Below are 27,705 nucleotides of genomic sequence, written 5' to 3'. Positions count from 1 at the left end.
GCCGGCTGGAAGGGGTGGGGGTGGGGGGCACCATTCTGCGGTGGTTCTGCTCCTACCTCTTGGACCGGACGCAATGCGTGTTGGCAGGGGAGCAGAGGTCGACCCTGAGGCCGCTCACTTGTGGGGTGCCGCAGGGGTCGGTCCTCTCGCCCCTCCTGTTCAACACATATATGAAGCCGCTGGGTGAGATCATCCGTGGTTTTGGGGTCAGATACCATCTGTACGCTGATGATACGCAGCTGTACATCTCCATCCCAAACCACCCCAACGAGGCCGTCAAAATGATGTCCCGGTGCTTGGAAGCCGTTCGGGTCTGGATGGGGGACAACAGACTCAGGCTCAACCCCTCCAAGACGGAGTGGCTGTGGCTACCGGCGCCCCGGTTCAACCAGTGGACTCCATCGCTGGCCATTGGGGCGAGCAACTGGCCTCCGTGGAGCGGGCGCACAATTTGGGCTTCCTCCTAGATGCCTGGCTGTCGATGGATGACCATGTGGCAGCTGTGGCGAGGGGGGCATTCCACCAGGTCCGCCTGGTGCACCAATTGCGCCCCCTATTGGACCGGGACGCCCTTCGCACAGTCACTCATGCGCTGGTGACGTCCCGTCTGGACTACTGCAATGCCCTCTACATGGGGCTCCCCTTGAGATGCACCCGAAGACTACAGCTGGTCCAGAATGCGGCCGCGTGGGCTATCATGGGGAGTAGTCGATACTCCCACATAACACCTCTCCTGCGCGAGCTGCACTGGCTACCTGTGGTTTTTCGGGTGCGTTTCAAGGTGTTGATTACCATCTTTAAAGCACTCCATGGCACAGGACCTAGTTACCTGCGGGATCGCATCCTACCCCATACATCCCTGCGACCAATTCGCTCTCACAGGGAGGGACTCCTCCGGGTGCCGTCCACCAAGCAATGCCAACGGGCGGCGCCCAGGAGTAGGGTCTTCTCTGTGATGGGCCCAACCCTCTGGAATGACCTCCCCCCCGATATCAGAACCACTACTGACCTCCGCTCCTTCCGTTAGAAACTCAAGACCCACCTGTTCCAATTAGCTGGCCTAGCCCATTTATAATCCCATTCTTATCCTCCTGGCAGTTATTTTAATTCTGGGGTAGTTGTTTTTAGGGGTAGATTTTAATGTTGCTTTTAATTTTAATTATTATTGTACAGTTTGTCTGTCGCCTCCTCTATCTATATGTATTTATATTGTGTTTTTATTATGACTGTACACCGCCCCGAGTCCCTTCGGGGAGAGGGTGCGGTTTATAAATGGAATAAAAGTAAAAGTAAAGTAAGTAAGAACGCTAACACACATATTGTCACAATCAAATATATTACAATACAATACAATAGTAGAGTTGAAAGGGACCTTGGAGGTCTTCTAGTCCAACCCCCTGCCTAGGCAGAAAACCCTATACCATTCCAGACAAATGGCTATCCAACATCTTCTTAAAGACTTCCAGTGTTGGGGCATTCACAACTTCTGGAGGCAAGCTGTTCCACTGATTAATTGTTCTCACTGTCAGGTTAGTATATATTAGTATACATTATTGTTATAATACTTCATTTGTTTGATTATCACTATTGTTTCTTCATTTTAAACATGGTATTCTAAATATGAATTCATTTATATTATAGTAATTCATTATATCATCTTCAAAATATCCAATAATAAAGTATTTTTTATATCCTATTCTAAGTCATTCCATTATTTTAGTATTGGCATTCTCTAATAATTTCCAACTCCATGTTTTTTCCATTATTAGTATCATCAATCTAATATATATGTATACAATTATTATGATTATTAAACATTCATTGAGTATAGCTATTATTGCATCCTTTTTATATGATGCATACTAAATGTAAAGTAAATTTATATTACGGTGTTTCATTACATCGTTCTGAAATCATTCAATGATATTACACCTTTATATCTATATAAAATTGTTTATCTTTTATAAAAAGGCTTTTCAACATCATCTCCATAGTCCCACTTGCAATTTTATATACAATTTCATTTTATCAATCTAGTATATATAAATGCCTTATTATCATTGTTAATCATTTATTTGATTAACTCCATCTGTTCCTTCCATCAGCTTGCCTTTAGTTATCACTGGTGCTTCTGCCAAAATTACCCTCATTGTTTCTGCCAAATTTTCTCCCCTTTCTTCATCTGTATTTTGAAGTCTGAGATAAAGTTCCAGTTCGTCAATCTCTTCTTTCAGTATTTCACACACATCATTTCCCTTCACTCTCAGTTTGCTGTCAGAGTCAACAATTTTCTTATAACTTTGTTCATATTTCTCTGCAGTTTTTTTGAAATCTGTCCTCAAGTTTCATCATTGTTTTGTAAATATTCTCAACTCTTCCCTCCATTCTTTCTGTATTTTGCTGTATAATCTCAAGTCTCTTATCAATTCTCTCTGTGGTTATTAAAACTTTTTGAATTTCTAGCATAATTATTTGTAATGTTAATTCCTTTTCTTCTTCATGTTGCACCATTTTTCCATATTGTAAACACTGCCATCCAAAGCTTTTTGCTAAGTTTCAAACAAATTCAGTGTAATCTTTCAAGTCAAGGCTTTCTCTTTACTCTAAAAGAGCACCTGTATAAACAAAACATGCTTAATAGCCTTGTAATATCAGATGTTACCAAGCCTCCAGCCTCTAGGTGGCAGTGTTACTTCTTTTTTCTCTGCTTTTATCTCTCTCTTTAATCTCTGAACTCAAGAAGGGAGAGAGAGAAAAATGCTTAAAAGTTACGATCCAGCCGAGCCTTGAGATGAAAGAGAATTTTGATCCACAAATACAAAAATGGGGAAAAATAGAAGAAGAGGGAAAAAGAAAAGACCAGTCAAATTTAAAAGTAAGAGGTTTTAATTCATTTTTAAGTTTTAGTTAAACTTCAGTTTAACTAGAATTCAGTTTTAATTCACTGCTTGCTTTCTTCTGTCTTCAATTTTAATTTAACTCTAAGTCTTTTGGGGTGTTCTCTTCTCTAATAGTAAAATTTTTGTCACCATTTCTGACACACTCTCTTTCCTGTTCTGCTTCCATTTCAGGGGTCTGTCCCAATCTTCTACAACCTCAATGGCTGCTTCTCTTGTAGCCAGAAAAAAGAACTTCTCCTGGATCGATCAGGGGCTTTGCGATGCCCCTGAGATCAGCAGGACGTGCCCTTCTCTGTCACGGTCTCTACAGGATGGTTTAGGTCCAAAAAGGACCGTCCAGCAACAGAGATATCGACAGCAATCCTAGAGCTCCAAGATTGCATGTCGTATCACAGACACATCAACCCCGCCCTCCAATTTCAACTCCTTCTATCAATTTTTTATAAGTACATAATCTTAGAAGGCTTTGATGTCCATTATACAAAGACAGATGTTGGAAAACACTATTCTTATGGTTGCCATATCACATATTTCTCCCAGTGTCTATGTGACTCCCAAAATGAACAAATATTTTTGTGAGAAAAATAACATGGCTGGAAACTTAGAAAATTGCAGCAAGTCACAATAGTGGGGTATTTCCCTCTGAAACCTAGAGAGATTTTTGGCAAGAACTAGATCTAGCTGTTTTTTTTAAAACATGTGTCAGGCCTGCAGCCTTATTCCTTTTGGATCTTTGGCCTGCCACACTTTCGATTATTCTACTATGCTGTTTCTATTGTGGGAAAATGGGAAGGGGGGATGATATGGATTTAAATGCTATGTAGCCAAAATAAAATTCCTTTCTAGAAAGCCAAGGTCATCCTTTGTCTCTGCATCTTTGCACCTGACTGGAACTGGATGGGTGGAACTGCCAGCATGGCAGTGGAAAATTGGACCATGTGATGAATTTGTGGGTGTGGGGGAAAGGTCTTGAACTTTCAACTGGGTGGGGAAACCAATAAGCTTTCAGATTCAGGTTTTCCCAGATGTGCCAACATGGCTCTCTTAATAAATTGGAACTTTGAGCAATACTTTGCCTTGGACTCTGATTTAATTTTGGATGCCATTTGGAACCCTGACAACATGAATATTATCAGAAATCATTTATCACTACCTACTGATGCCCACAGGAATTGTTCTTTCCAATGGCCACATCTGGAAACAGCAGAGACACATTGGCATGACCTCTATGCGGAAGCTGGGCCTGGGGAAAAAAAGCATTGAGCATCAGATAGAAGACGTGGCTCAGAGACTGGTGGAGATCTTTAGACAAACAAAAGGTCTGTAATTTGACAATGGTTCAAGTCTGTCTTACTTTTTTTTTCTATTGTCAGCATTTCAAGTAAACAAAGATGCATTTGATTTGATTTTAAGAACTTATCTTCTTTATGAAATTCATTATAAAATATCTGCATTTGCAGGACAGCCATTTGACCCTATATTTCCAATACAACATGCAGTTTCTAATGTCATATGTTCTTTGAGTTTTGGACATCAGTTTGCTCCTGAAGATGAAAACTTACAGAAGTTAATTCAAGCCTTTGATATTGTAACGAAAACCATTGGCAACTTTTCCCATAGGGTGAGTCATTTTTCTATTAAAGAGATAAAGCTCCCTAAACTGTTTCTAAAAATGTTTCTATCAGCATTTTCATGTAATCATGAATGTAAGGCATGGAGGGAGCCTTGGAAATCATTTATACCAAAGTGGTTCTGTCCATGAAGGAATCCATCATTTCAGTATCACCAGCATAACAACAACAAAAAGTCTAAAAATTCAAATAATAAATGTTAGTCTTTTGGTCCATCTTGTAGCTAGTGTTGAAGTAGAGCTTAAATTCAAATGAAGTGGCCTTATAGTTGGTAATCCACAGAGGTATAAAAGAATGACAGATGAATACAAATTGGAGGGGGGAAAATAAGATCTCAGCTTGGAAAAAAAACTGAAATCTCCAGTGAAAAGAAAATATGAAATCTCAACTCGCAGTTAGTCTTCTATTTTTTGGTATATGCAGTACGACGCAGTGAGCATATGCAGTACAACACACATACAGCAGTGGTGGGTTTCAATTTTTTTAGAACCTCTTCTGTGGGTGTGGCCTGTTTTGTGGGAGTGGCTTGCCAGCCATGTGACTGGGTGGGCGTGGCCAAATTGTAAAATGTGGTGAAACTCACTTAATAACGCTTTTGCTTAGCAACCAAAATGTTGGCTCAGAATCTCTGGCATTTGAAGCACGCAAGTCTTAAAGCTGTCAAGTTACAAGAGTCTTGCACCCCTAACCCTTTAGAAAAAACCCCAGGGGTGTTCAAACCTGACAGCTTTAAGACTTGTGGACTTCAACTCCCAGAATTCCTCCTCTCGCTCTTCATCTTGATGATGTGCGGACGGGCGGAGGGAGGGAGCTGGAACCGGTTCTAAATGCACAGTAGATTTGTGGAACCTCTTCTATAGAAGAGGTTAGAACTGGCAGGAACTCACCCCTGATATACAGTACTTGTGATATACATGGTATACCAGTGAGTATATGCAGTACGGTGCATATACTAGTGGTATACATGGTATATGTAGTACAGTGCAGTGGGCCTTGTGCAGATCTGTACATTGGGGAAACAAAACAACCACTTCAAAAACTCATGACATAGCATAGGAGAACAAATACATCAGGACTACATTCAGCAGTCTGTCTGATTTAAAACACACAGGCCACTCTTTTGAAGACAACAAAGTCTACATCTTGGACAGAGAGGACCGCTGGTTTGAAAGAGGGATCAAAGAAGCCATTGAGGTCAAAACTGAATAGTCCTCTCTCAATAGAGGCAGAGAGATATGACATCACCTATCTATAATCTACAAATAGTCATATTAACAGTTCCAAGAAGGCGCGACACCCATTTGCACCACTTAGATGACCCTGAGGACACAGATAAACTTCCAGGTGAACTTAATGACTCTCTAAAAAAAATACAAATGGCCAGCTGTCTACAAGAAGTATAAATCCTTCCATTCCACACCATCCAGTCAGAGCTGAAGAAGTTTCTTAGATGAGAAACGAAACATCTTCAAAGAAAGAAACAAGGAAGTCCAGTTTCCTGTTGAGCAAGCATCGTTGGGTTCTCCTATAGGTACTGGACGTCTGCTGCTCTACCCCTAGGACTACATAGCTTACAACTATAATCGAGCCCAGAATTTTAATCATAAATCATTGCTGTCACAAGTTGAGTTGCTGTTTGATTGGAGTACAATTTCACAAACCATTTTTATGATGGTTGTTAATGTGGTCATTAAATCACATGTCCAAAATCCAATGGGCAATTTTGGTTGGAAAGTGGCAAATGAGTGAAGCGAGCGCACAGTCAGGTAACCGCTTGTCAAACCGATAGGATGCCACCCCGGGACCCACACTCTGTATAATCCCCCCCTCCCATTTTCCCACAGGAGACAATGTGGCAGGCCTGAAGGCTCAATGTAAAAGATGGCTTCCAGGTCTGATACGCTAGCTCACAAGCTAGAAGGTTGTGAAACTCCAACCCATGCAGTTAATTTATTAATTAGCATGGGCAATTTATTAAATCGCAGCTCAGTTAGCCGTAGGTAAGCATATTTTCGAAGGATTCTGTAAAATATAAGAGAACTTTATAATAGCTTTCCAATAATTTATCTGCCTCTAACATTATGTGTTTCCTACCAGAATTTGGAAACAGAGCTTTTCTGGATGGCTTTTGAGATATGACACCATGTATTGTTTGCCATGTTTTAATGTGTTTGTAATATTTTTCGTGTGGTTGTTAAATGTTGCCTATTACTGTGAGCTGCTAAGACTCTTCTTTTTAATTGTGTTGGGAAATAAATAAATAACTTTTCCTCTTCCTTTTCTATTAGATGTGTATTATGTTCCCACGATTAATGAGATACCTCCCTGGCACTCACAAAGATGCCTTGGCTTCTGTAGAGGTGATCACTTCCTTTGCAAAGCAGGAAATAGAGAAACACAAGGAATTCCTCTCTCTGCACGAGCCACAAGATTTCATTGATTACTATCTTCTACAGATGGAGAAGGTATGGATTTATTGTGGTTAAATGCAAGATCAAGGGATTATTATATTCCTCTCTATAAGAAAGGAGGGGGGCTACAGAGATTGTCTTCACTGGATTTTTATTCTTTTTTTAATGCAACTCCTAATCTAAATTTAGTAAGGTAAAGGTTCTCCTTGCACATATGTGCTACTTGTTCCTGACTCTAGGGGGTGGCGCTCATCTCTGTTTCAAAGCCAAAGACCCAGTGCTGTCTGAAGACGTCTCCATGGTCATGTAGCTGGCATGTCCAAAGGCCAAAGGCACACAGAACGCTGTTACCTTCCCACCAAAGGTGGTTCCTATTTTTGTACTTGCATTTTTATGTGCTTTTGAACTGCTAAGTGGGCAGAAGCTGGGACAAGTAACCTCAAACTCACTCCATTACACTGCATTAGGGATTCGAACCACTGAACTGCTGTCCTTTCTGATCAACAAGCTCAGCATCTTAGCCACTAATTTTGGATTGTTTCTAAATAAATAAGAACTATATTGTACCTCTGCAATCTTAGACTCTCATTAGGTCTGGATAACACTTTGTGCAGAGATATAGAAATTCATGTTTGTCATCCTGTCTTATATGCCCTCCCCTTGTGACAAAATTAGTGGACCAGAGGAATGCCGTCGATATAGTTTACTTGGACTTCAGTAAGGCTTTTGATAAGGTAGACCATAACCTACTACTAGATAAAGTAGAAGAATGTGGGTTAGACAGCATCAACACCAGATGGATTCATAACTGGCTGACCAACCGCACTCAACGTGAAGTTCTCAATGGACCTGCATCTACATGGAGGGAAGTATGCAGTGGAGTACCCCAAGGCTCTGTTTTAGGCCCAGTACTCTTCAACATCTTCATCAATGATTTGGATGAGGGAATAAATGGGGAACTCATCAAATTTGCAGATGACACCAAGCTGGCAGGAATAGCCAACACTCCAGAAGATAGGCTTAAGATACAGAAGGATCTTGACAAACTTGAACATTGGGCACTATCTAATAAAATGAAATTCAATGGTGAAAAGAGTAAGGTTCTACATTTAGGCAGGAAAAACGAAATGCACAGGTACAGTGTAGGTGATACCTTGCTCAGTAGTAGTAACTGTGAGAGGGATCTTGGAATCCTAGTGGACAACCATTTAAATATGAGCCAGCAGTGTGCAGCAGCTGCCAAAAAAGCCAACGCAGTGGTAGGCTGCATCAACAGAGGGATAGAATCAAGAGCACGTGAAGTGTTAATACCACTTTATAATGCCTTGGTAAGGTCACACTTGGAATACGGCATTCAGTTCTCGTCACCATGATGTAGAAAAGATGTGGAGACTCTAGAAAGAGTGCAGAGAAGAGCAACAAAGATGATTAGGGTACTGGAGACTAAAATATATGAAGAACGGTTGCAGGAACTGGGTATGTTTGGCTTAAGAGAAAGAAGGACCAGGGGAGACATGATAGCAGTGTTCCAATATCTCAGGGGTTGCCACAAAGAAGAGGGAGTCAAGCTGTTCTCCAAGGCACCTGAGGGCAGAACAAGAAGCAATGGGTGGAAACTAATCAAGGAAAGAAGCAACTTAGAACTGAGGAGAAATTTCCTGACAGTGAGAACAATTAATCAGTGGAACAGAAGTTGCCTCCAGAAGTTATGAGAAAAACATTGATATTTTAGAAGCAACATTTATCAATTTATAGTTAAAGTTACCAGGTCACTTTATTTACAATTATATGGCATCAGTCTTGAATGTACCATTAGTCTGATCACAAATTCAAGGTATACAGTCTTAATACTGGCCCAACCGTAAAATAAAAGGAAATGAATCCAAGTCCTTCCAAAGCCAAAACTCTCTTTGATCTTGGCTTCTTTAAGATAGTGTCTTAGTGTGAACCAATCACCTTCATTATTATAGTCCTGCAATAATTTTCCTACATAATCACAGGAGTATATTTATTCTAATGACTTGTGGCACACAGGGAAGAATAATCACAAGAACTCTGCATAGAATTCATTGGAATTTCCATTTTCCATTTTAAACCTCAGAGCAAGAATGACCCTGACTCTACCTACAATGAAGAGAACTTGGCTCAGTGTATTTTTGATTTTTTTGGTGCTGGAACAGACACAACCTCGGCTACTTTTATGTGGGCTCTGCTTCTCTTGGCAAATCATCCTAACATCCAAGGTGAGCGAAATCTGGGCTGTGGGAACAAGGGCCAGTCTCAGGTTCTAGAACACAGAGGAAGTATTTGAAAATACGCTCTATCATGATTTTCCTATGTAACAGGGGTGAAATGCTAATGGTTCGGGCCTGGTTTGCCTGAACTGGTAGTAAAAAAAAAGCTTTAAAAAGTTTTTTTAAAAAACCTCCGACAATCGTGTTGCACAGCTGATCATCGGATTTTTTTTTATTTTTTAAGCATTTTTTAAACTACCATAAGCTTAACAAATACCTCCCCAAAATGTTGGAAATGCGAATCAATATCAATCAATTCCAGAAGTTGTGAATGCCCCAACACTGGAAGTCTTTAAGAAGATGTTGGATAGCTATTTGTCTGAAACGGTATAGGGTTTCCTGCCTAGGCAGGGGGTTGGACTAGACGACCTCCAAGGTCCCTTCCAACTCTGCTATTGTATTGTATTGTATTGTAATACACGGAAGATATTACCATTTATGGTGGACCTGTGAAGAGGCTAAATTTTTTTAGAAAAAGATCAAAAATTGGCTGGAGGCAATAACAGGGGTTAAAATATAATGGAAACCTGAAATTTTTTTATTAGGAATAATGTCTGCGAAATACAAAAAAGAAATCCAGTATTTAATACTACATATAATTACGGCGGCAAGGATTGCCTTTGCCCAGGAATGGAAAAACAAACTAAGTCCAAGCGAAGATGAAATAATAAGAAAGGTTATGGATTGTGCTGAAATGGACAAACTGACTAAAGAAATTCAGGAAAAAGAAGAAACAGAATTCTATCAGATAAGGGATAAATGGTACAGGTGGGTGGAGGAAAGAAACAAGAATCAATGAAGGAATATAACAAAATAATAGTTATGAGTAAAATAAGAGAGTTAAGAATGGTGAAATCCAAATGAAATACAATAGAAGGGGAAATAATATAAGGTGAGCGGTATCGATTGATAATTGCTATTAGAAAGAACAGGAAGTTCCTGTTTGTATTGCATTGTGTAAATGAGGTGAACGTCTAAGTTTTGTTTGTGTGTATTTTACATGATTGCAAATAAAATTGAAGGGTTAGGGTTAGGTATGATAATCAGATGTGCCGTGCGATTTATATTTACTTTCTAGCTAATCTGCTTTCTAAATCGCGTGGCACAGCTGTCCCCTCCCCCCTCCCTGTTCTACTTACCTTTGTAGACTCAGAAAAGGCGTCTTAGTGCCTACGGTGCGCATGGGTGCAAAGCAAACCGGTAGCAGACTTCAGAGCATTTCACCCCAGCTATGTAGATTCCTGACCTTATCAGCAGGAGTATGAATTTAGCAGGTTTAAAGGAAAGCCAAGAATGGACATATGCAGTCTTCTTTGGATCCTCAATAAAACATTGAGTGAATGACTAAAAACTGAACAGTACAGATCTGAAACATAGATAAGATACTTTAAATGCAGAAGATTTTCAGACTTGTCACTTGTTTTTGGCTTAAATTGTATATACAAGACCGAATTCAGTAAGAGTAAGGTTCTACATTTAGGCAACAAAAACGAAATGCACAGGTACAGTATAGGTGGTACCTTGCTCAACAGTAGTAACTGTGAAAGGCATCTTGGAGTCCTAGTGGACAACCATTTCCTGCCTAGGCAGGGGGTTGGACTAGAAGACCTCATGGTCCTGGGGGATTTCAATCTGCCCTCCATTGGCGAGACATCCGAGTCAGCTCGGGAGTTCATGGCTTCCATGACAGCTATGGACCTAACTCAGTTAATTCAAGACCCCACCCATAATGGGGGACACACGCTCGACTTGATTTTTGTCTCTGGGCAGTGGATGAATGATCTAGATTTAGGGGATATTTCTATTCAACCCTTGTCATGGTCTGATCATTTCCTCATCAGGCTTGGCATCCATACCACTACCCCTCGCTGCAGGGAGGGGGAACTGACTAGATGGTTCCACCCCAGGCACCTGATGGACCCCGAAAGGTTCCTGATGGAGCTTGGGACTTTTCCTGAATCCCTTGCTCACAACTTGACCGAAGCCCTAGTGGGAGCCTGGGATAGAGCTGCCGCTGGGGCTTTGGATCGTGTTGTGCCTTTGCGGCCTCTGACCCGGTGTCAATCCCGGATGGCTCCCCGGTTTACCAGGGAGCTCTGGGAGATGAAACGCCGGAAAAGATGCCTAGAGAGTGGCTGGAGGGCCAGCCGGTCCGAATCTGATCGAACACTAGTAAGAATTTATATTAAATCCTACTTAGTGGTGATAGAAGCGGCAAAACGGCAATATTTTTCCGCTCTTATCGTGTCCGCAGATAACCGCCCAGCTGCCCTGTTTAGGGTGACCCGCTCCTTACTTAACCAAGGAACTGGGGAAGACCCCTTGCAGGGTAGGGCTGAAGAATTTGTTCAGTATCTGCAGGATAAAATCGCTCAGATCCGGACAGGCTTGGACTCTGACTGGGTAGATTCGGGCGAGCTGACGGGGATGATTCTTGAGGAGACTATCTGGGATGGGTTTGACCCTGTGACCCCCGAAGGCATGGACAGGATTATGGGGGGACTCAGTGCTGCCACTTGTGTGCTGGACCCGTGTCCCTCTTGGTTAGTTTCGGCTTCCCGGGAGGTGACACGAGGCTGGCTCCAGGCGATTACCAACGCTTCATTGAGAGAGGGGTTCTTTCCCACCGCCTTGAAGGAGGCAGTGGTGAGGCCCCTTCTCAAGAAGCCTTCCCTGGACCCAGCTTCTTTAGCCAACTATCGTCCGGTCTCCAACCTTCGCTTTGTAGCGAAGGTTGTCGAGAGTGTGGTAGCACGTCAGCTTCCCCAGTACCTGGATGAAGCTGTCTACCTGGATCCGTTTCAGTCGGGTTTCAGGCCCGGGTACAGCATGGAGATGGCACTGGTCGCGTTGGTCGATGATCTCTGGCGGGCCCGGGACAGGGGCTGTTCCTCTGTCCTGGTCCTATTAGACCTCTCGGCGGCTTTCGATACCATCGATCATGGTATCCTACTGCGACGACTCGGGGGGTTGGGAGTGGGGGGCACCGTTTTACGGTGGTTCTCCTCCTACCTGTCGGGTCGGTCGCAGTTTGTGTTGACTGGAGGGCAGAGATCGACCCCCAGGCGCGTCACTTGTGGGGTGCCCCAGGGGTCAGTTCTCTCACCCCTCCTGTTCAACATATACATGAAACCGCTGGGCGAGATCATCCGTGGTTTTGGGGTACGATATCATCAATATGCTGATGATACCCAACTTTTCATCTCTACCCCAAACCATCCAAATGATGCCCTCGACGTGATGTCCCGATGCCTGGAGGCTGTGGGGATCTGGATGGGGAGGAATAGACTCAAGCTCAATCCCTCCAAGACTGAGTGGCTGTGGTTCCCGGCATCCCAATTTGTACATCTTGTTCCATCTTTGATGATAGGGGGAGAAATTTTAGCCCCCTCAGAGAAGGCTCGCAATCTGGGAGTCCTCCTGGATACGCGGCTTAGTTTAGAAGAACACCTGACGGCCGTGACCAGGGGGGCCTTTTACCAGGTTCGCCTGGTACGCCAGTTGTGCCCCTTCCTGGATCGGGATGCTCTGTGCACAGTCACTCATGCCCTCGTCCTTTCTCGCCTGGACTACTGCAATGCTCTCTACATGGGGCTGCCCTTGAAGAGCACCCGGAGGCTTCAGCTGGTCCAGAATGCGGCCGCACGGGTTGTCATAGGGGTACCTAGGTGCTCCCATGTCACACCCCTTTTAGGCGGCCTGCACTGGTTGCCGGTTGTTTTCTGGGTGTGATTCAAGGTATTAATTATGACCTTTTAAACGCTCCATGGCTTAGGCCCAGGGTACCTGCGAGACCACCTACTGCCACCAGTAGCCTCCCACCGTCCAGTACGATCCCACAGAGTTGGCCTCCTCAGGGTGCCGTCGGCCAAGCAGTGTCGGCTGGTGACCCCCAGGTGGAGAGCCTTCTCTGTGGGAGCGCCTTCCCTCTGGAATGAGCTGCCCCCGGATCTCCGCTTAATCCCTGACCTCCGGTCCTTCCGACGCGCCCTAAAAAGTTGGCTTTTCCAGCAAGTCGGCCTGGCCTGTTAATGTTAATGTTAATTTATTTTAAATGTACTGTTTCTTTTTTTAAAAAAAATCGGTTTGGTCTTTTTGGAATTGGGTTTAATCTTTTTTTAACTTATGTGATGTGTGTTTTTAATGTTGTACGCCGCCCTGAGTCCTTTGGAGAAGGGCGGCATATAAATCCAATTAAACCTTAAACCTTAAACCTCCAAGTTCCCTTCCAACTCTGCTAATGTATTGTTTTAACATAATAAACATAGGGAAAAAAATCAAAATGGTGGGCTTGAGCTCCCTGCTATGGAGATAGGGGATGGGAGCATTGTGGGGTGTTCTTTGCCACTTGGGGCACTAAATGAACCCTTCCATCTTTTCCTTAACCGTACTTTCTTCATGCCCTGTTACTGCCTTGTCTGCTACTTGATTGGAGGTTGGAAGGACCAAGATGGGATGGCTCCAGCAAAGGGGTTGAAAGTCTGGTGAAGGCAGGAGACCAAAGAAAATTACTGCTTGCATGGAGGATTGTCCCAAGATTGGGAACGAACCAAGGCTTGTGTTTTGGCCTTACCAGCCTGCCCACAGATTGGGGGCACAGCCAACCTAGTAGCAACAGCGTTGAGGGATGCAGCCAGGATGATGACTATCAAGAGGTGTTCAGCCGGCTCAGAGTGAATCTGAAGGAGTTGCAGACCTGGGGGCTGTGATATTGTGGTAGAGAGTGTGTGCTGAAGGCAGATGGCTGGCCGAGAGGGAGTGATGAGCTGGTTTGGAGTTGAAGCTAGAGCTAGCTTGGAAGGTCAACAAAGTCTCTGGGAGCCGGAAGCAAGAGCCGGCTCAGAAGCCAGAAAGTCAACAGGAGCCTTGGCCATAAAATGTGTGGTCTGGATCACAGATCAGAGAAAGGATGCAAGTCTTTTTCTTCTCTCTCCCCCAAACTCTGCCAGAAACGAGTCTTTGTGAGAGAGACTCATTGCACCGCCACAGCCTCTTGGAGCAGGATGCCTCACAGGATCCCAAAGACTCATTTCTGGTGGAGTTTGGGGATGAAAAGGCAGGCTTCTGCCACTTCTGCTTCTGGCTGCACGCAAGGAAAGCAGCAGAAGCAGCAGAAGGCTTTCTTTCTCAGACCATGCAGGGCAAGAAGTCTGTAAAACAAAAATACCGTACGGTAGTTCAGAACGCCCAACTTCTCAAGAAAAAAAAAAATCTTGCGAAGTTGGAAGGTCTCAAACTATTTTTTTTTAAAACCGTACTCCCACAGAGTTCTTGCCCTACATGCGCAATGGAGAACGGATCTGGAAAGCAGTTTAGTGAAGGGATATGGATGCCTTGGAGTGGGTGGAGGTGTGTGAGGGACCTCTGTGTGTGTGAGAAAGAGAGGGGGCGGAGGGAGGGAGGGAGGGAGAGAGAGAGTTCTGCGATCCCAAATAAAGACTGATCGGTAGGAAAATGGGGGGGGGGGATTTCCCTGCAGACTTTCACCCTTTCACGTCTTCCTGTTGGGCCACTTCCCAAAGCCACCAGCTCCATAACTAGCCACTTTGCTTTTCCCCTCTTTTTCCTCATGGGAGACTTGCGTGGTGGCACCAGCAGCAGGTGGCGGCAGAGGCGTGGGGGAGGCAGAGGCGAGCCCAATGCACTCCTCCCTTCATCCCACTGTCTCTTGGTTTGCCTGCAGCTGCACCAAACAAGCACCAGCACGGGACATCTGGATTGTCTGCCTCCCCCATGCCGGTGCCGCAGCACAAGCCTCCCGTGAGCCTCCCCAAAAGAGGGGAAAAGTGAAGTAGCTGGCCGCGGAGCTGCTGACTTCAGGGAAGCAGCCCAACAAGCAGAAATGCTGCACCCAGAAAGAGCAGGGCAAAAGTGGTATTTGCGCTGTCCCAAGTAAATGCAGTGTTAGGATTCTAAATACCATGCAGAAATAAATCATTGTCCAAGGCAAAACATCCTTAAAGGTCCAATTTATTCTACAGGCAAGTTAGCACCTCTATGGAAAATTCCAACTCTGAATTACATCCTGAAATTCCACCCAGTTGAAAGTTCATGATCTATCCCCACACCCACAAATCCATCACATGTTCCAATCATCATCTTCCATGCTGGCATCTACACCCCTCTGCTTCCAGTCAGGTGTCGAGGTGCGGAGACAAAAGATGACCTTGGCTTCTATAAAAGAATGTCAACAATACATTCTACAATCCTACTCCTTTCTATCCCCCCCTCCCAACTACTACACTATTGAAACAGCATAGAAAATTATAAGAAAGTGTGGCAGGCCAAAGATCCTAAAAAGAACATAACTACAGGCCTGACATGCAGCCTGCTGCTGGCCAGCAGGCTGCTGTTGCAGCCAGACAGTTTCCCCCCTGCACTGCCACCTGTACTGGCCATGCCCATCCCCACGGGCTTATTTTCAGGGCAGGGGTAATATTAGGCCCATGGTAGGAGAAACACTGTATATCCTAAGGATTAAAATTCAGAATGAAGATTCTTTTTCCATCATTTTTTTCTAGAGAAAGTCCAGAAGGAGATTGAAGATTTGTTTGGCATCTCGGGATCAATTTCCTACCAGGATCGGAAGAAGTTGCCCTTCACCAATGCCGTAATTCATGAAATACATCGTTTAAAATATGTGTTTATACTTGGGGCACCCAAGCAATGTATAAAGGATGTGAAGATAAGGGGCTACCACATTCCAAAGGTGAGAAATGTGTTCAAGGTGCATTACCATAGCACAATGTGGAAGAAAAAGCAGAATATGGCCATTGGGCAGAAGGTCTCTGTTATGTATTGAATATATATAGTTGTGTTAAGCTCTGCTAAAGTGAAACTGACCTTTAGATGACCCTAACTGTTAACTCTGCTAAAGTGAAACTAACCTTTAGATGACCCTAACTGTTAGCTCCAAGTATTTTGGAGGGAAACTTAGAACATTCATATTTGGACAGGGTTTTTCGTGCATTATGGTTGGTTAAGGCCTTGTGGGCCCAGAGTGTATTGCCTGCTGTTCCTCAGTAACACTTTAAGTCAATAAATGCTGTTGTATCTATGCTGGTCTGGTTCTTGCCTACTAAAGCCCACTACACAATAGTCTCTGTTCAGGAACTGCCAATGTAGTCAATCAATTGGGGAAAAATAGCAAGCTTTTGTGGGGTAACAATTATAGGTTAAAATCCAAATATCTCTCCGCTTTAAAGATATAACCTTAAACATTTTAAATTTATCCTAGGAAGATAATAGGAATCTAAGGCAGTAATGGCAAACCTTTTTTGGCTCACGTGCCATAAGTGGGGGGAGCGCAGGGGGTCGTGTGCAGGCGTGCTGCACCCATAATGCAATGTGCAACACCCCCCCCAGTGCGCATGCGTGCACTACAGGCGCAACCCCCCATTTTTGCATGCTTTTTTTTGCCCTCCCTAGGCTCCAGAGGCTTTATAGGAGCCTGGGGAGGGCGAAAACAGCCTCCCCTGCCCGCTGGAAGCCCCCCGGAGGCTTCAGGGACCTTCAGGAGGCTTCCCTGAAGCCTCTGAAGCAGTCAAAACGACCCTCCGAGCAAACAGGAAGTCCATTCCCAAACTTATGGTTTGCCCACAGGGCCGTTTTTTTGCACTCCGGAGGCTTCAGGGAAGCTCATGAAGCCTCTGGAGGGCCTCTGGAGAGCTTCCGGAGGCTCTTTTCGCCCTCCCCAGGCTCCTATAAAGCCTCTGGAGCCTGGGGAGGGCGAAAATGGCTTTAAAAAGGGTGAACTCAGCTGAACCTTGCGTGCCCTGACAAATGGCTCTGCGTGCCACCTGTGGCATGCATGCCATAGGTTCACCATCACTGGTCTAAGGGCTGGATTTAAGTTCATAATATAAGTCATGTCTAGCCCTGTTTCTTGTCCTCTTCTTGGGGCAACCTGGAGTCATAAAGAAATATGTATCGAGCTCCCTGTTTTAATGGATGGAAAGGAAGAAAGGAAGCTAAGCTGTTGAGTGGTTAATGGTACTCTGGAAACTGCTCTGGAAATAAAGAAATAAAGCTTCATAAAGGCAAGCTAAAACCAAATGTTTCATCAATGTTGTTTGAACTTTTCTGCTTGTTTCCCTTATGAAACTGCTCTGTTTAACCACCTCTTTGTTTGCAGGGGACCATTATTTTGCCAGACCTGCGTTCTGTCCTTCTTGATCCTGAGCAATGGGAGACACCTGAAGAATTCAACCCAAATCACTTTTTAGATAAGGATGGGAAGTTCATTGAAAGAGAAGGTTTTGTGCCCTTTGGAATAGGTACGTCCATGAGCCCAAAGCAGCTTATAACTTATCGGAAATGCGAAAATTAACAACAGCAGCAACAACAAAACATTATTTCAATGTGTAAGGAACCAGAAGAAAATCGAGGAAATGATAGTTCCATTAATGGGAGCAGATGGCAAGAAGTTGACAGGTTCAGGGAGAAAGCTGAGCAGCTTAATTTCTTCTATGCATCTGTTTTTATGCAAAAGGAAGAAATTGCCCAACCTATCAAAAGCAGCACTGAGGGAGATAGATAGAACCAGTGTACAAATCAAAACAGGTAAGGAAATGGTAAGGCAATACCTATCCACCCAGAAGGAAAAACAATCACCTGGACCAGATGATTTGCATCCTAAGCTTCTAAAGGAGCTGGTAGATATAATCTTGGAGCCAGTGAATATAATCGTCTAAAGCTCCTGTATCACAAAGGAACTGACAAACAACTGGAAAGGAGCTCATGTGGTACCAATCTACAGAATGGGAAAATTATAGGCTCATCAATACTTGGGAAGATCCTGGAAAAAAATAATCAAGTGGAGGATAAGTGACCACCTAGAAATGAAGAAGTTGATCACTAAATGCCAGGGGTGTCAAACTCAAGGTCAGATCTGAACCTGCGTGGCCGTGGTCAGATCCAGCCTGCGTGGCCATCCTGGAAACAGTAAGGGTCCGGTTGGCATGACTTCAGCCCGGCCCAATCCATCCCGGCGTGCATGCGTGCATGTGCCGCAGCAGGTGGCAGCCACATGCCCACAGGGGCCCAGCCCTTGCCATCCCAGATGGCACATGGGTGCACAGGAGGAGGCGGGTGCACACGTAGACAGGCTGGCCCATTCCATCTTGACAGGCATGTATGAGCACAGGAGGCGGGCACCTGTGCACCCACTGGGATGGGTTGGGCTGGGCTGAAGTGATGCCAAATTCCGAGGAAGGTGCACCTCGGAGGTAGCGGGGCTTCCCTTCAGGTGATTCAGCGGGGTGCTGCCCAAACTAGTGCCTGGGGCTCAAAGGCCCTCTTCCTCCAGCCTTGGGAGAGGCACCGCTTCCTATCCCACCCTGTACCCTGCTTTGCATCCGCCACTGCAGTTGGGTGCACAAGGGGAACACGCTCCACACACAGGCGCCAAGGGCAAGACCTGCAAGCGGGCTGAGGAGAAGATGACCAGCAGCAACCTGCTCTCCAATCGCAAGCCAAAACAGACAGTGGGGCGGAGTAAGTGCAACCAGGAGTCCGCGTCGCATTCCTTCCCACCACCTCCGCTTGCTTCCTGGATGGCCAGCCCAGTGCTGTGCTGGCAGCGGGCTTCAGAGCCATAATGCACATCAGTTGATGGGCCAGCAGGCTGTGTCTACAGCTGGAAGCCATCCCTTCACCCCGCACACAAAGGGCGACACCTCTTGCCTCGCCCCACCTCACCTGACCTCATTCTGCGGGGCAATCCTCCCACCCAGTGCACCACCCATTGGAGACCCTTGGATTCCCTCCCCAAACCCACCCAAACCCACAGGCACCACCCACGCGAGCGATACCAAGCGGGCCATGCCCACTGGCCATTGAAACCATTCCAGCCATGCCCCTTCCTCTGGCCATGCCCCCCAGCCCACAGAGGACAATAAAATTGAGCTTGACACCTTTGCTATATACAATTATGTGTTTGTTATAAACAGATGGTGTCAGGCAAGCCTTATTGTCTTCTTTCATAAGGGGACTACAATGGTGGATCAGCAAAATGCTGTAAACCTAGTATGCTTGGACTTCAGGAAGGCATTTGACAAAGTAGAAGAAAAAAACTGATATGGTATGCTTTGTTTCAACATCTAGTGCTGAATAGTGAGAAGGGGACTTCCCTCTTGTAGGCCCATCTCTAGACAAACATACCATATCAGTTTTTTCATGGGTGTACAGTGTAGCCTTTGTAATGGTCCACTATCGAGTATAAGTTGTACTGCATTCAGTTTTGGTCCCCACGATGTAGAAAAGATGTGGAGACTCTAGAAAGAGTGCAGAGAAGAGCAATGAAGATGGTTAGGGGACTGGAGACTAAAATATATGAAGAATGGTTGCAGGAACTGGGTATGTCTGCTTTAATGAAAAGAAGGACTAGGGGAGACATGATAGCAGTGCTCCAATATCTCAGGGGTTGCCACAAAGAAGAGGGAGTCAAACTCTTCTCCAAGGCATCTGAGGGTAGAACAAGAAGCAATGGGTGGAAACTAATCAAGGAGAGAAGCAACTTAGAACTGAGGAGAAACTTCCTGACAGTGAGAACAATGAATCAATGGAACAGCTTGCCTCCAGAAGTTGTGAATGCCCCAACACTGGAAGTCTTTAAGAAGATGTTGGATAGCCATTTGTCTGAAACGGTATAGGGTTTCCTGCCCTATACATGATAACAGTGTTCCAATATCTCCGGGGCTGCCACAAAGAAGAGGGAGTCAAGCTATTCTCCAAAGCACCTGAGGGTAGGACAAGAATCAATGGATGGAAACTAATCAAGGAGAGAAGCAACCTAAGAAGAAATTTCCGGACAGTTAGAACAATTAATCAGTGGAACAGCTTGCCTCTAGAAGTTGTGAATGCCCCAACACTGGAAGTCTTTAAAGAAGATGTTGGATAGCCATTTGTCTGAAATGGTATAGGGCAGTGATGGCGAACCTATGGCACGCGTGCCACAGGTGGCACGCGGAGCCATTTATCAGGGCACGTGAGGCGCTAAGTTCACCCTTTTTTAAAGTCATTTTTCACCCTCTCCAGGCTCCAGAGGCTTTATAGGAGCCTGGGGAGGGCGAAAAGAGCCCCCCACCCTTCCCAGAGGCCCTCCGGAGGCCGGGGGGTTGTGGATTGTATTATGGGTGCGGCACACCTGCACACGACCCCCCTGCGCTCCCCCCACTTATGGCATGCGAGCCAAAAAAAGGTTCGCCATCACTGGTATAGGGTTTCCTTCCCCCCTGGTTGGACTAGAAGACCTCCAAGGTCCCTTCCAACTCTGTTATTGTATTATATTATATTGCATTAAATTCCTCCTTTAAGGCCTGTTCGCAAACAGAGGAAACTGAGAAAAACCTCTAGGAATTGCATCTGATAGAAGTTACTGGGATTCAATTTGGAACTCTTTTTGTCATTACATTTTTGTTAACAGATTTCCTTGCTGAATGGATTATTATCCTCTTTACGTATATCTTCTTGTCTTACATACAGGTCAACGTAACTGTCTGGGACAGCAACTGGCAAGAATTGAGAGCTTCGTCTTTCTGACCAGCCTGTTGAGGGCCTTCAGCTTCCGGTTGCCTGAAGGAGTGAAAGAACTGAATGAAGAACCTGTTGCAAAGATGATAATGTACCCGCACCCTTACAAACTGTGTGCTATTCCCACACAGGCTTAAATGTATAGAAACAACATAAAAAGCATAAACCTAATTGCAAAATAGTTAGTCAGCATGGTAAAAGATTTGCTTTCCGCCCATTCACTTAATATGCTGTTTTGCTTCTTTTTATTCCACGCTGAAACTCTATTGCTGCATTTACACAGTGTACCTAACCAGATCAAGGAAAGACTAGGAGGTTGCGTAAGAAAAAAAAATGCTAAGTAAGTTGGTTATGTTTTCCCTTTATTTTTTGGGGTGCCAATAAAATATATCACTTTCCATGTAGTCTTAGTATCATTTTTTTCAGTTTTAATAAATTTGTCTTATGGGATTCATGTTAAACAGCCAGAGCAAATTTCAAAATGATACCATGCTTTAAGGCAGGGGTCTGCAACCTTAAACACTCAAAGAGACACTTGGGCCTGTTTTCCACAGGAAACAAAGCACTGGGAGCCACAAAATCTCACCTTGCCATATCATCCCTCTCCCCTGTACAAGAGGAGAAGGAGGGGGAGCGGGAGGAGGGTCCGCGGAGCGAAGCGGCCCTGTATCTCCCTTCATGTCACACTTGGACATGTAGGAAGTTATCACCCAGCCCTCTTCCAGAAAAATGAAATATCCTAGGAAATATTGATAAGGCAGAATATTATATTTTCCTGGATGTGAAAAAAGGGAGAAACACATTTTAAACACAAAGTAAATTCCTGCAGCTTCCTGCCCATCCTCAGTTTATCAATGGGCCATTAAGAAGGCCAAGCTAGTCCACTTTACATAATAAAGAGTTCTCCCCTTCAGCTCCAGGGAGATGGGATTAAGGCACGATAATATTGGCACTTTACTCAACTGACCACATGGCATCTGAGAACTCAACCAAACCTGGATTCAAAACTCAGCCTAGAGGGTTGCCCTTGCACGGGTCCATGGGAGTCTGGCAACCAATCAGAATACATTTCTTACACAGGAACAGGAAACAGAGAGGTGGGGCCGAACAGATTATAAAAAGCCCTGCAAGCCCTCTTCACTCTCTTCTCTTCCCTTCTCTTCTTCTCTACCAACATTGAAGCATGTGATCACCTTTTCTGTTCAGGACTCAGGCCATGTGGTCCTGTCCACCATTAAAACCATCTTTCCAAGCAGCCTCCACGTCTCCAGTGTCTTTTTCCCCACTTGGAGCCGAACCCAGAAGGACATTTCTTCCAACACAAATAAGGCAGCCTTCGCTTCCTGCCACTTTGGGCTGGAGCTTGCACCCTCTGTGCTTGGCCAAAGAGCTGCAGGGGGGAGGGGTGACACAGCAAGGCAGTGGGCGGAGCCTTAGTGCAGGAGAAAAGCTACGTCTTTTTGCGTCTTGTTAAGACCTTCCTTAAGCGAGCAGCCGGCCACACATGCATTTGCTGCACTTTGGCACTTGCTTGAGAGGAGGGGCGATCTCTTCGCGTGTGTGCACCCTCCCAGCCAACCACAGCTGGCCAGGGGGTTGCGAGTGGAGGAGCAGGGAGGTTACCTCTGCCACAGCTGGCAATCACTTTCCAAAAAGAAGAAATAAAGGTAGCAAAGCACTCCAAGGCGAGCTTGCTAGCTTGGCCCAGCTGTGGCTTTTCGAAAGAGAGAGAAGAGACTCAGAGACACAGAGGGAAAGATACACACACACACACACACACACACACACACACACACAGAGCGGGGAGAGATTGGCTGATGAGCGAATGTCTTTGGTGAGGGCTTTCTCCAAGCCTTTCCCACTGCCCTGAACCTTTTAAAGCCATGGCTGAGTGCTGCTGGCCTGTCCCCCTTTCCAACATCCTCTTAATAACAATACAATAGCAGAGTTGGAAGGGACCTTGGAGGTCTTCTAGTCCAACCCCCTGCCTAGGCAGGAAACCCTATACCATTCCAGACAAATGGCTATCCAACATCTTCTTAAAGACTTCCAGTGTTGGGGCAGTCACAACTTCTGGAGGCAACTTCTATTCCACTGATTAATTGTTCTAACTGTCAGGAAATTTCTCCTCAGTTCTAAGTTGCTTCTCTCCTTGATTAGTTTCCACCCATTGCTTCTTGTTCTGCCCTCAGGTGCCTTGGAGAATAGTTTGACTCCCTCTTCTTTGGGACAACCCCTGAGATATTGGAAGACTGCTATCATGTCTCCCCTGGTCCTTCTTTTCATTAAACTAGACATACCCAGTTCCTGCAACCGTTCTTCCTATATTTTAGTCTCCAGTCCCCTAATCCTCTTGGTTGCTCTTCTCTGCACTCTTTCTAGGGTCTTCACATCTTTTCTACATCATGGCGACCAAAACTGGATTCCATTCCCACCCCACCAGCCCTTGCGTTAGCAAGGCTGGCATCGGCGCCGGCTGGACAAGGCCAGTGTCTCTGGGCGGAGAACAGGCTGCACATCTCCCCAAGCGACTGAGGCACACCTAGCACAAACAAGGGCCAGAAAAAGCTCCACAAAAGTGAAGCAGCTGAGAATTAGCCCTGGCCGCTTCTCCATCCCTGCCATCACCCTTACCTTCTCAGGCCAGGTGAGTGAGGAGCAATCAGTGATGGGACATGGAGCCACAGCAAAGGGCCCAAAGAGCTGCATGTGGCTCTAGAGCTGTGGGTTGCCAACCCCCACCCTATACCATTTCAGACAAGTGACTGTCCAGTCTCTTCTTAAAAACCTCCAATGACGAAGCACCCACAGCGTCTAATCACAAGCTGTTCCACTGTGTAATTGTTCTCACTGTTAGGAAATTTCTCTTTAATTCCAGGTTGCTTCTCTTCTTGACAGTGACGTGCAGTCAGGTGAGGCAAGTGAGGCACAGTCTCACCGCTCTCATCATGAAAAGAAAAAAAAATGTAAAAGGAAAAAGCTGAGCTAGTTGCTGCCTCACCGTGGATGACTCTGCTTAACTGTTAAAAAAAGCCTCTAAAAAGCGCCCTCTACTATGAGGCAGGAGAACTGCATGCCTCCTCTAGTCTGACTTTAGGCGTTTTATGATCATTCGAGCAGAGTTAAGCAAGGGTTAAAAGCCTAAACATTTGTGACGTAGTTGAGGCAGCAGTTCTCCTGCTTCATAGTAGAGACTGCTTTTTTAGAGACTTTTTTTAAACAGTTAAGCAGAGTCATCCACGGAAGCCAGGCAAAGAGCCATGCTGTAGCACACACACTTTCCCCCAGCCTCTTTCTTTTGGAAGGCTCGGATTGGCTCCCCTCCGGCTTCTCTGCCTCTCCTCTCACCCCAGCCTGCCAGCAGGAGGTGAGTGGGTGGGCTTTATTGCATTCCAGGAATTCCCCACCCACACAGCAGGCTGCATTTGCAATAGTGGAGGTGTTTGGGGAAGGCAGCAGGGGAATGGGGGGCGGATGGCAGAGGAGCTACTTTCAAGTTTGAGAGTGAGTGAGAGAGGGAAGGGGGTAGGAGAGATAGTCCAATCCAACTTCTCTCTCTCTCTCTCTCTCTCTCTCTCTCTGTGTGTGTGTGTGTGTGTGTGTGTGTTTGAGAGAGGGGGAGGAAGGGAGAGAGAAACAAATGCTGTCATTTTAAATTGGAACTGAGCATGCCTGGCTGTGGAATTCTGGGAGTTGAAGTCCACAAGTCTAAAAATATTTGAAACCCACCACAGTGTCAGTGCCTCACCAGCCATAAACCTCACCGCACGTCACTGCTTCTTGATTATGAAGTTTCCATTCATTGTTTCTTGTCCTACCCTGTAGTGCTTTGAGTGATCTTTCAGCAGGACTCCAAGTCCCTTTCACACTTACTGTATTTGAACCACATTCTGCCTAATTTGTATTTGTACCTTTGGTTTTTCCTGCCTAGGTGTAAAACCTTGCTTTTCTCCACATGAAATGTTATGTTGGATAGGGCCCATTGTTCAAGTCTGTCAAGATCTGTTTGGTTCCTGAGCTTGCCTTCTGGGGTGTTGGCTATTCCTGCCACATTACGGTCATCTGCAAATCTGATGAGTTCCCCTTCTATTCAGTGGTGGAATCCTGCTGTTTTAACAACCGGTTCAATGATCCCATGTTCCTCACATGCATGAAGCTTCGTGCACGTGTGCAGTCTTAACAAAACTTACCTTCCACGTTGCTTCTGGGGAGTAACAAAACTGGGGCCCAGCAATCAACTCTGCTGTGCGAATCAGCTGAGAGGATATACAGTAGGTAAGTAAAGCACACGAGCAGAGCTGGCAGGCCGACCTGATCGCTGGAGTGAACCAGTTTGCTCCTGACTGATTGTCAGAGCTACTGGTTTGCCTGAAGCGATCTGAACCACTGAATCCCACCCCTGCTTCTATTCCCTCATCTAAGTCATTTATGAAGATATTGAATTCATCTAGGCTAAAGACAGAACCTTGTGATATCCCACTGCTTACTTCCCTCCATGTAGATGTGTCCTAACCAGTGGTGGGTTTCAAATTTTTTTAGAACCTCTTCTCTAGGTGTGGCCTGCTTTGTGGGAGTGGCTTGCTGGCCATGTGACTGGGTGGGCATGGCCAACTTGTAAAATGTGGTGAAACTCACTTAACAACGCTCTTCCATAGCAACCAAAATGTTGGATCAGAATCTCTGGCATTTGAAGCACGCAAGTCTTAAAGCTTTCAAGTTACAAGAGCCTTGCACCCCTAACCCTTTAGGGAAAAAAAACCCAGGGGTGTTCAAACTTTAAGACTTGTATACTTCAATTCCCAGAATTCCTCCCCCAGTCATGTTGGCTCAGGAACTCTGTGTCAGGCCTGTAGTTATGTTCTTTTTAGGATCTTTGGCCTGCCACACGTTTTAATAATTTTCTATGCTGTTTCATTAGTGTAGTAGTTGGGAGGGGGGAATAGAAAGGAGTAGGATTGTAGAATGGATTGTTGACATTCTTTTGTAGAAGCCAAGGTCATCTTTTGTCTCAGCACCTCGACACCTGGCCGGAAGAAGATGGGTGTACATGCCAGCGTGGAAGATGATAATTGGAACATGTGATGGATTTGTGGGTGTGGGGAGAGATCATGAACTTTAACTGGGTGAACCCAGAGCATGTACTTCCAGAGTTGGAATTTCCATAGCCGTGCTAAATTGCCTGCGGAATAAATTGGACCTTAAAGGATGTTTTGCCTTGGACAATGATTTATTTCTGCCTGGTATTTAGAACCCTAACATTATTCCAACTCTCTACTTTAAAATAATTCACTAGCTCCCTCCCCCTATCAAGGGGGAAGGGCTGGTGATGGAAGATCTGGTGATGGGGTCTCGGCATTCCCAATGCTGACCGGGACAGCGTAAATATCAGGGAAGAATAAATGAGAAGCTTTTGGTAATAAGAAGCTGAGTGCGGAACTTCAAAGGCAATGGAATGCTGTTTCCAGTTTAATTGCATCTGGAGGAATGCAGGAGGAGACGCGACAAGACGAAGGAAATCTCAGACGGACTTCTTCAGGAAAATTGTGAGTGCATGCTCCCCCTCCTTCCCCCCAGCTTGGAAACAAGGCTTGGAAAAAAAAACATAGAACAGAGGTTTGGGCTCCTTCCAGACGGCAATAAATGAAATGGCTTTACACCCTGCAACTAGCTGGGAGAAAGATTCCCTTTCAAAATGGGAATTTCAAAGGAGGCAGGAAGAAGGGATTTTTCCAGCATCTGTCACTTGCAAGCCACCACAAATGGGGCTGCAACCAGTAAATGAAGCAAATTGGGCAGTAAATTGGGCTTTCCTCCCAGGACTTGGATGGAAGAGATGCTACTTACAAACTCCTTTGCCATCAGCATGGGGAAATGCTCCAAGCCAGCAGAGGGCACCTACTTGGCCCATAACTCATCCAAACCAGCAAAGGGCACCTACTTGGCCCATAACTCCTCCAAGCCAGCAGGTGGGTCCTTGGCACGTAAAACCCCCTAGCCAGCCATCATTGGTTGAGCTGCAACCTGTGAAGCAGGCAACCCCGGGATGGGTCTTAACCCCAGGTCATGGATGGGAGGGATGCCAGCGGGCACCTGCCCTCCCTCAGCAGATGGCACCATGGCAGAAAGCTGGGCAGTGGCCAACCGAGGGATTGACCTCCCCACCGGTTCCAGTCTCCCCTGCAAGGCCAAAAAGGGTTCTTACCAGACCTTCCTACAGAGAAGAAATCTCCATGGAAGAAGGGATTACCAAACAGAGGCCTGCATTGTGGATGGTGGGAAAATGTGTGCCTGCAAGGCCCCAAGTGGTTCTTACCCCACCTCCCTACAGAGTAGCAATCACCAACATGGAAGAAGGGATTACCAAAGCCAGGCCTGCAAGATGGGAAGCGGGACAAGGTGCATCTGCAATGCCCCAAAAGGTTCTTACTCCACCTTCCTACAGAGAAGCAATCTCCACCATGGAAGAAGGGTTTACCAAGGGGGCAGCTGCAAGTTGGAGAGCAAGGCAGTGTGATGAAACGGTTCCTGAGTTTAGAGATGTAACTAGGTTCCATTCCTCGTGGGGCCCAATTAAATGCCACCATTGTTGTCAACTTGGCCACAGAGCGTCAGAGTGCTTGGCTCCAGCCCCAATGCCACAAACGTGTGCACCAACCACCACGGCAGTAAAGAGAGGGTCCCAGATGCCACCACAGAACAGTCATCTGGGCCAACAACCTCTGGAAGAGGATCCCCAACTTAAGGTGAGGAAGTGTCCTACCAAGGGGGAGGCCTCGGAAGAGGAAAAGGGCAGACATTCTCTGGAGGAGGATCCCCAATTTAAGGTGACAAAGAGTCCAACTAAGGGGGAGGCCTCGGAGGGGGAAAAGCCTAAACGACCTCTGGAAGAGGATCCCCAACTTATGGTGACGAAGAGTCCTACCAAGGGGGAGGCCTC

At 45.6% G+C, this 27,705-nt stretch overlaps 2 protein-coding genes across 2 annotated transcripts in view; both read left to right on the top strand.

Annotated features, from left to right (window-relative positions):
• The window catches only part of LOC309393657 (cytochrome P450 2J2-like), a gene marked incomplete at both ends in the record, with an annotated part of 39,395 nt that extends 18,490 nt beyond the window's left edge, over positions 1–20,905 (top strand). Inside the window, 7 exons of the mRNA XM_081956110.1 lie at positions 4,070–4,219; positions 4,361–4,521; positions 6,820–6,996; positions 9,044–9,185; positions 15,758–15,945; positions 17,371–17,512; positions 20,721–20,905. Of these exons, the coding sequence (XP_081812236.1) occupies positions 4,070–4,219; positions 4,361–4,521; positions 6,820–6,996; positions 9,044–9,185; positions 15,758–15,945; positions 17,371–17,512; positions 20,721–20,905 (1,145 nt within the window). The remainder of the gene's footprint in view (positions 1–4,069; positions 4,220–4,360; positions 4,522–6,819; positions 6,997–9,043; positions 9,186–15,757; positions 15,946–17,370; positions 17,513–20,720) is intronic.
• The window catches only part of LOC309393801 (uncharacterized protein), a gene marked incomplete at both ends in the record, with an annotated part of 310,121 nt that overhangs the window by 131,058 nt on the left and 151,358 nt on the right, over positions 1–27,705 (top strand). The gene's annotated exons all lie outside the window — the stretch shown is intronic.

Source organism: Natrix helvetica, assembly GCF_964273705.1.
Source record: "Natrix helvetica genome assembly, chromosome: 5".
In the NCBI taxonomy this organism is placed as follows: domain Eukaryota; kingdom Metazoa; phylum Chordata; class Lepidosauria; order Squamata; family Natricidae; genus Natrix; species Natrix helvetica.
The sequence above is the reverse complement of the archived record's forward strand: the minus strand, read 5'-3'. Positions and strand labels throughout refer to the sequence as shown.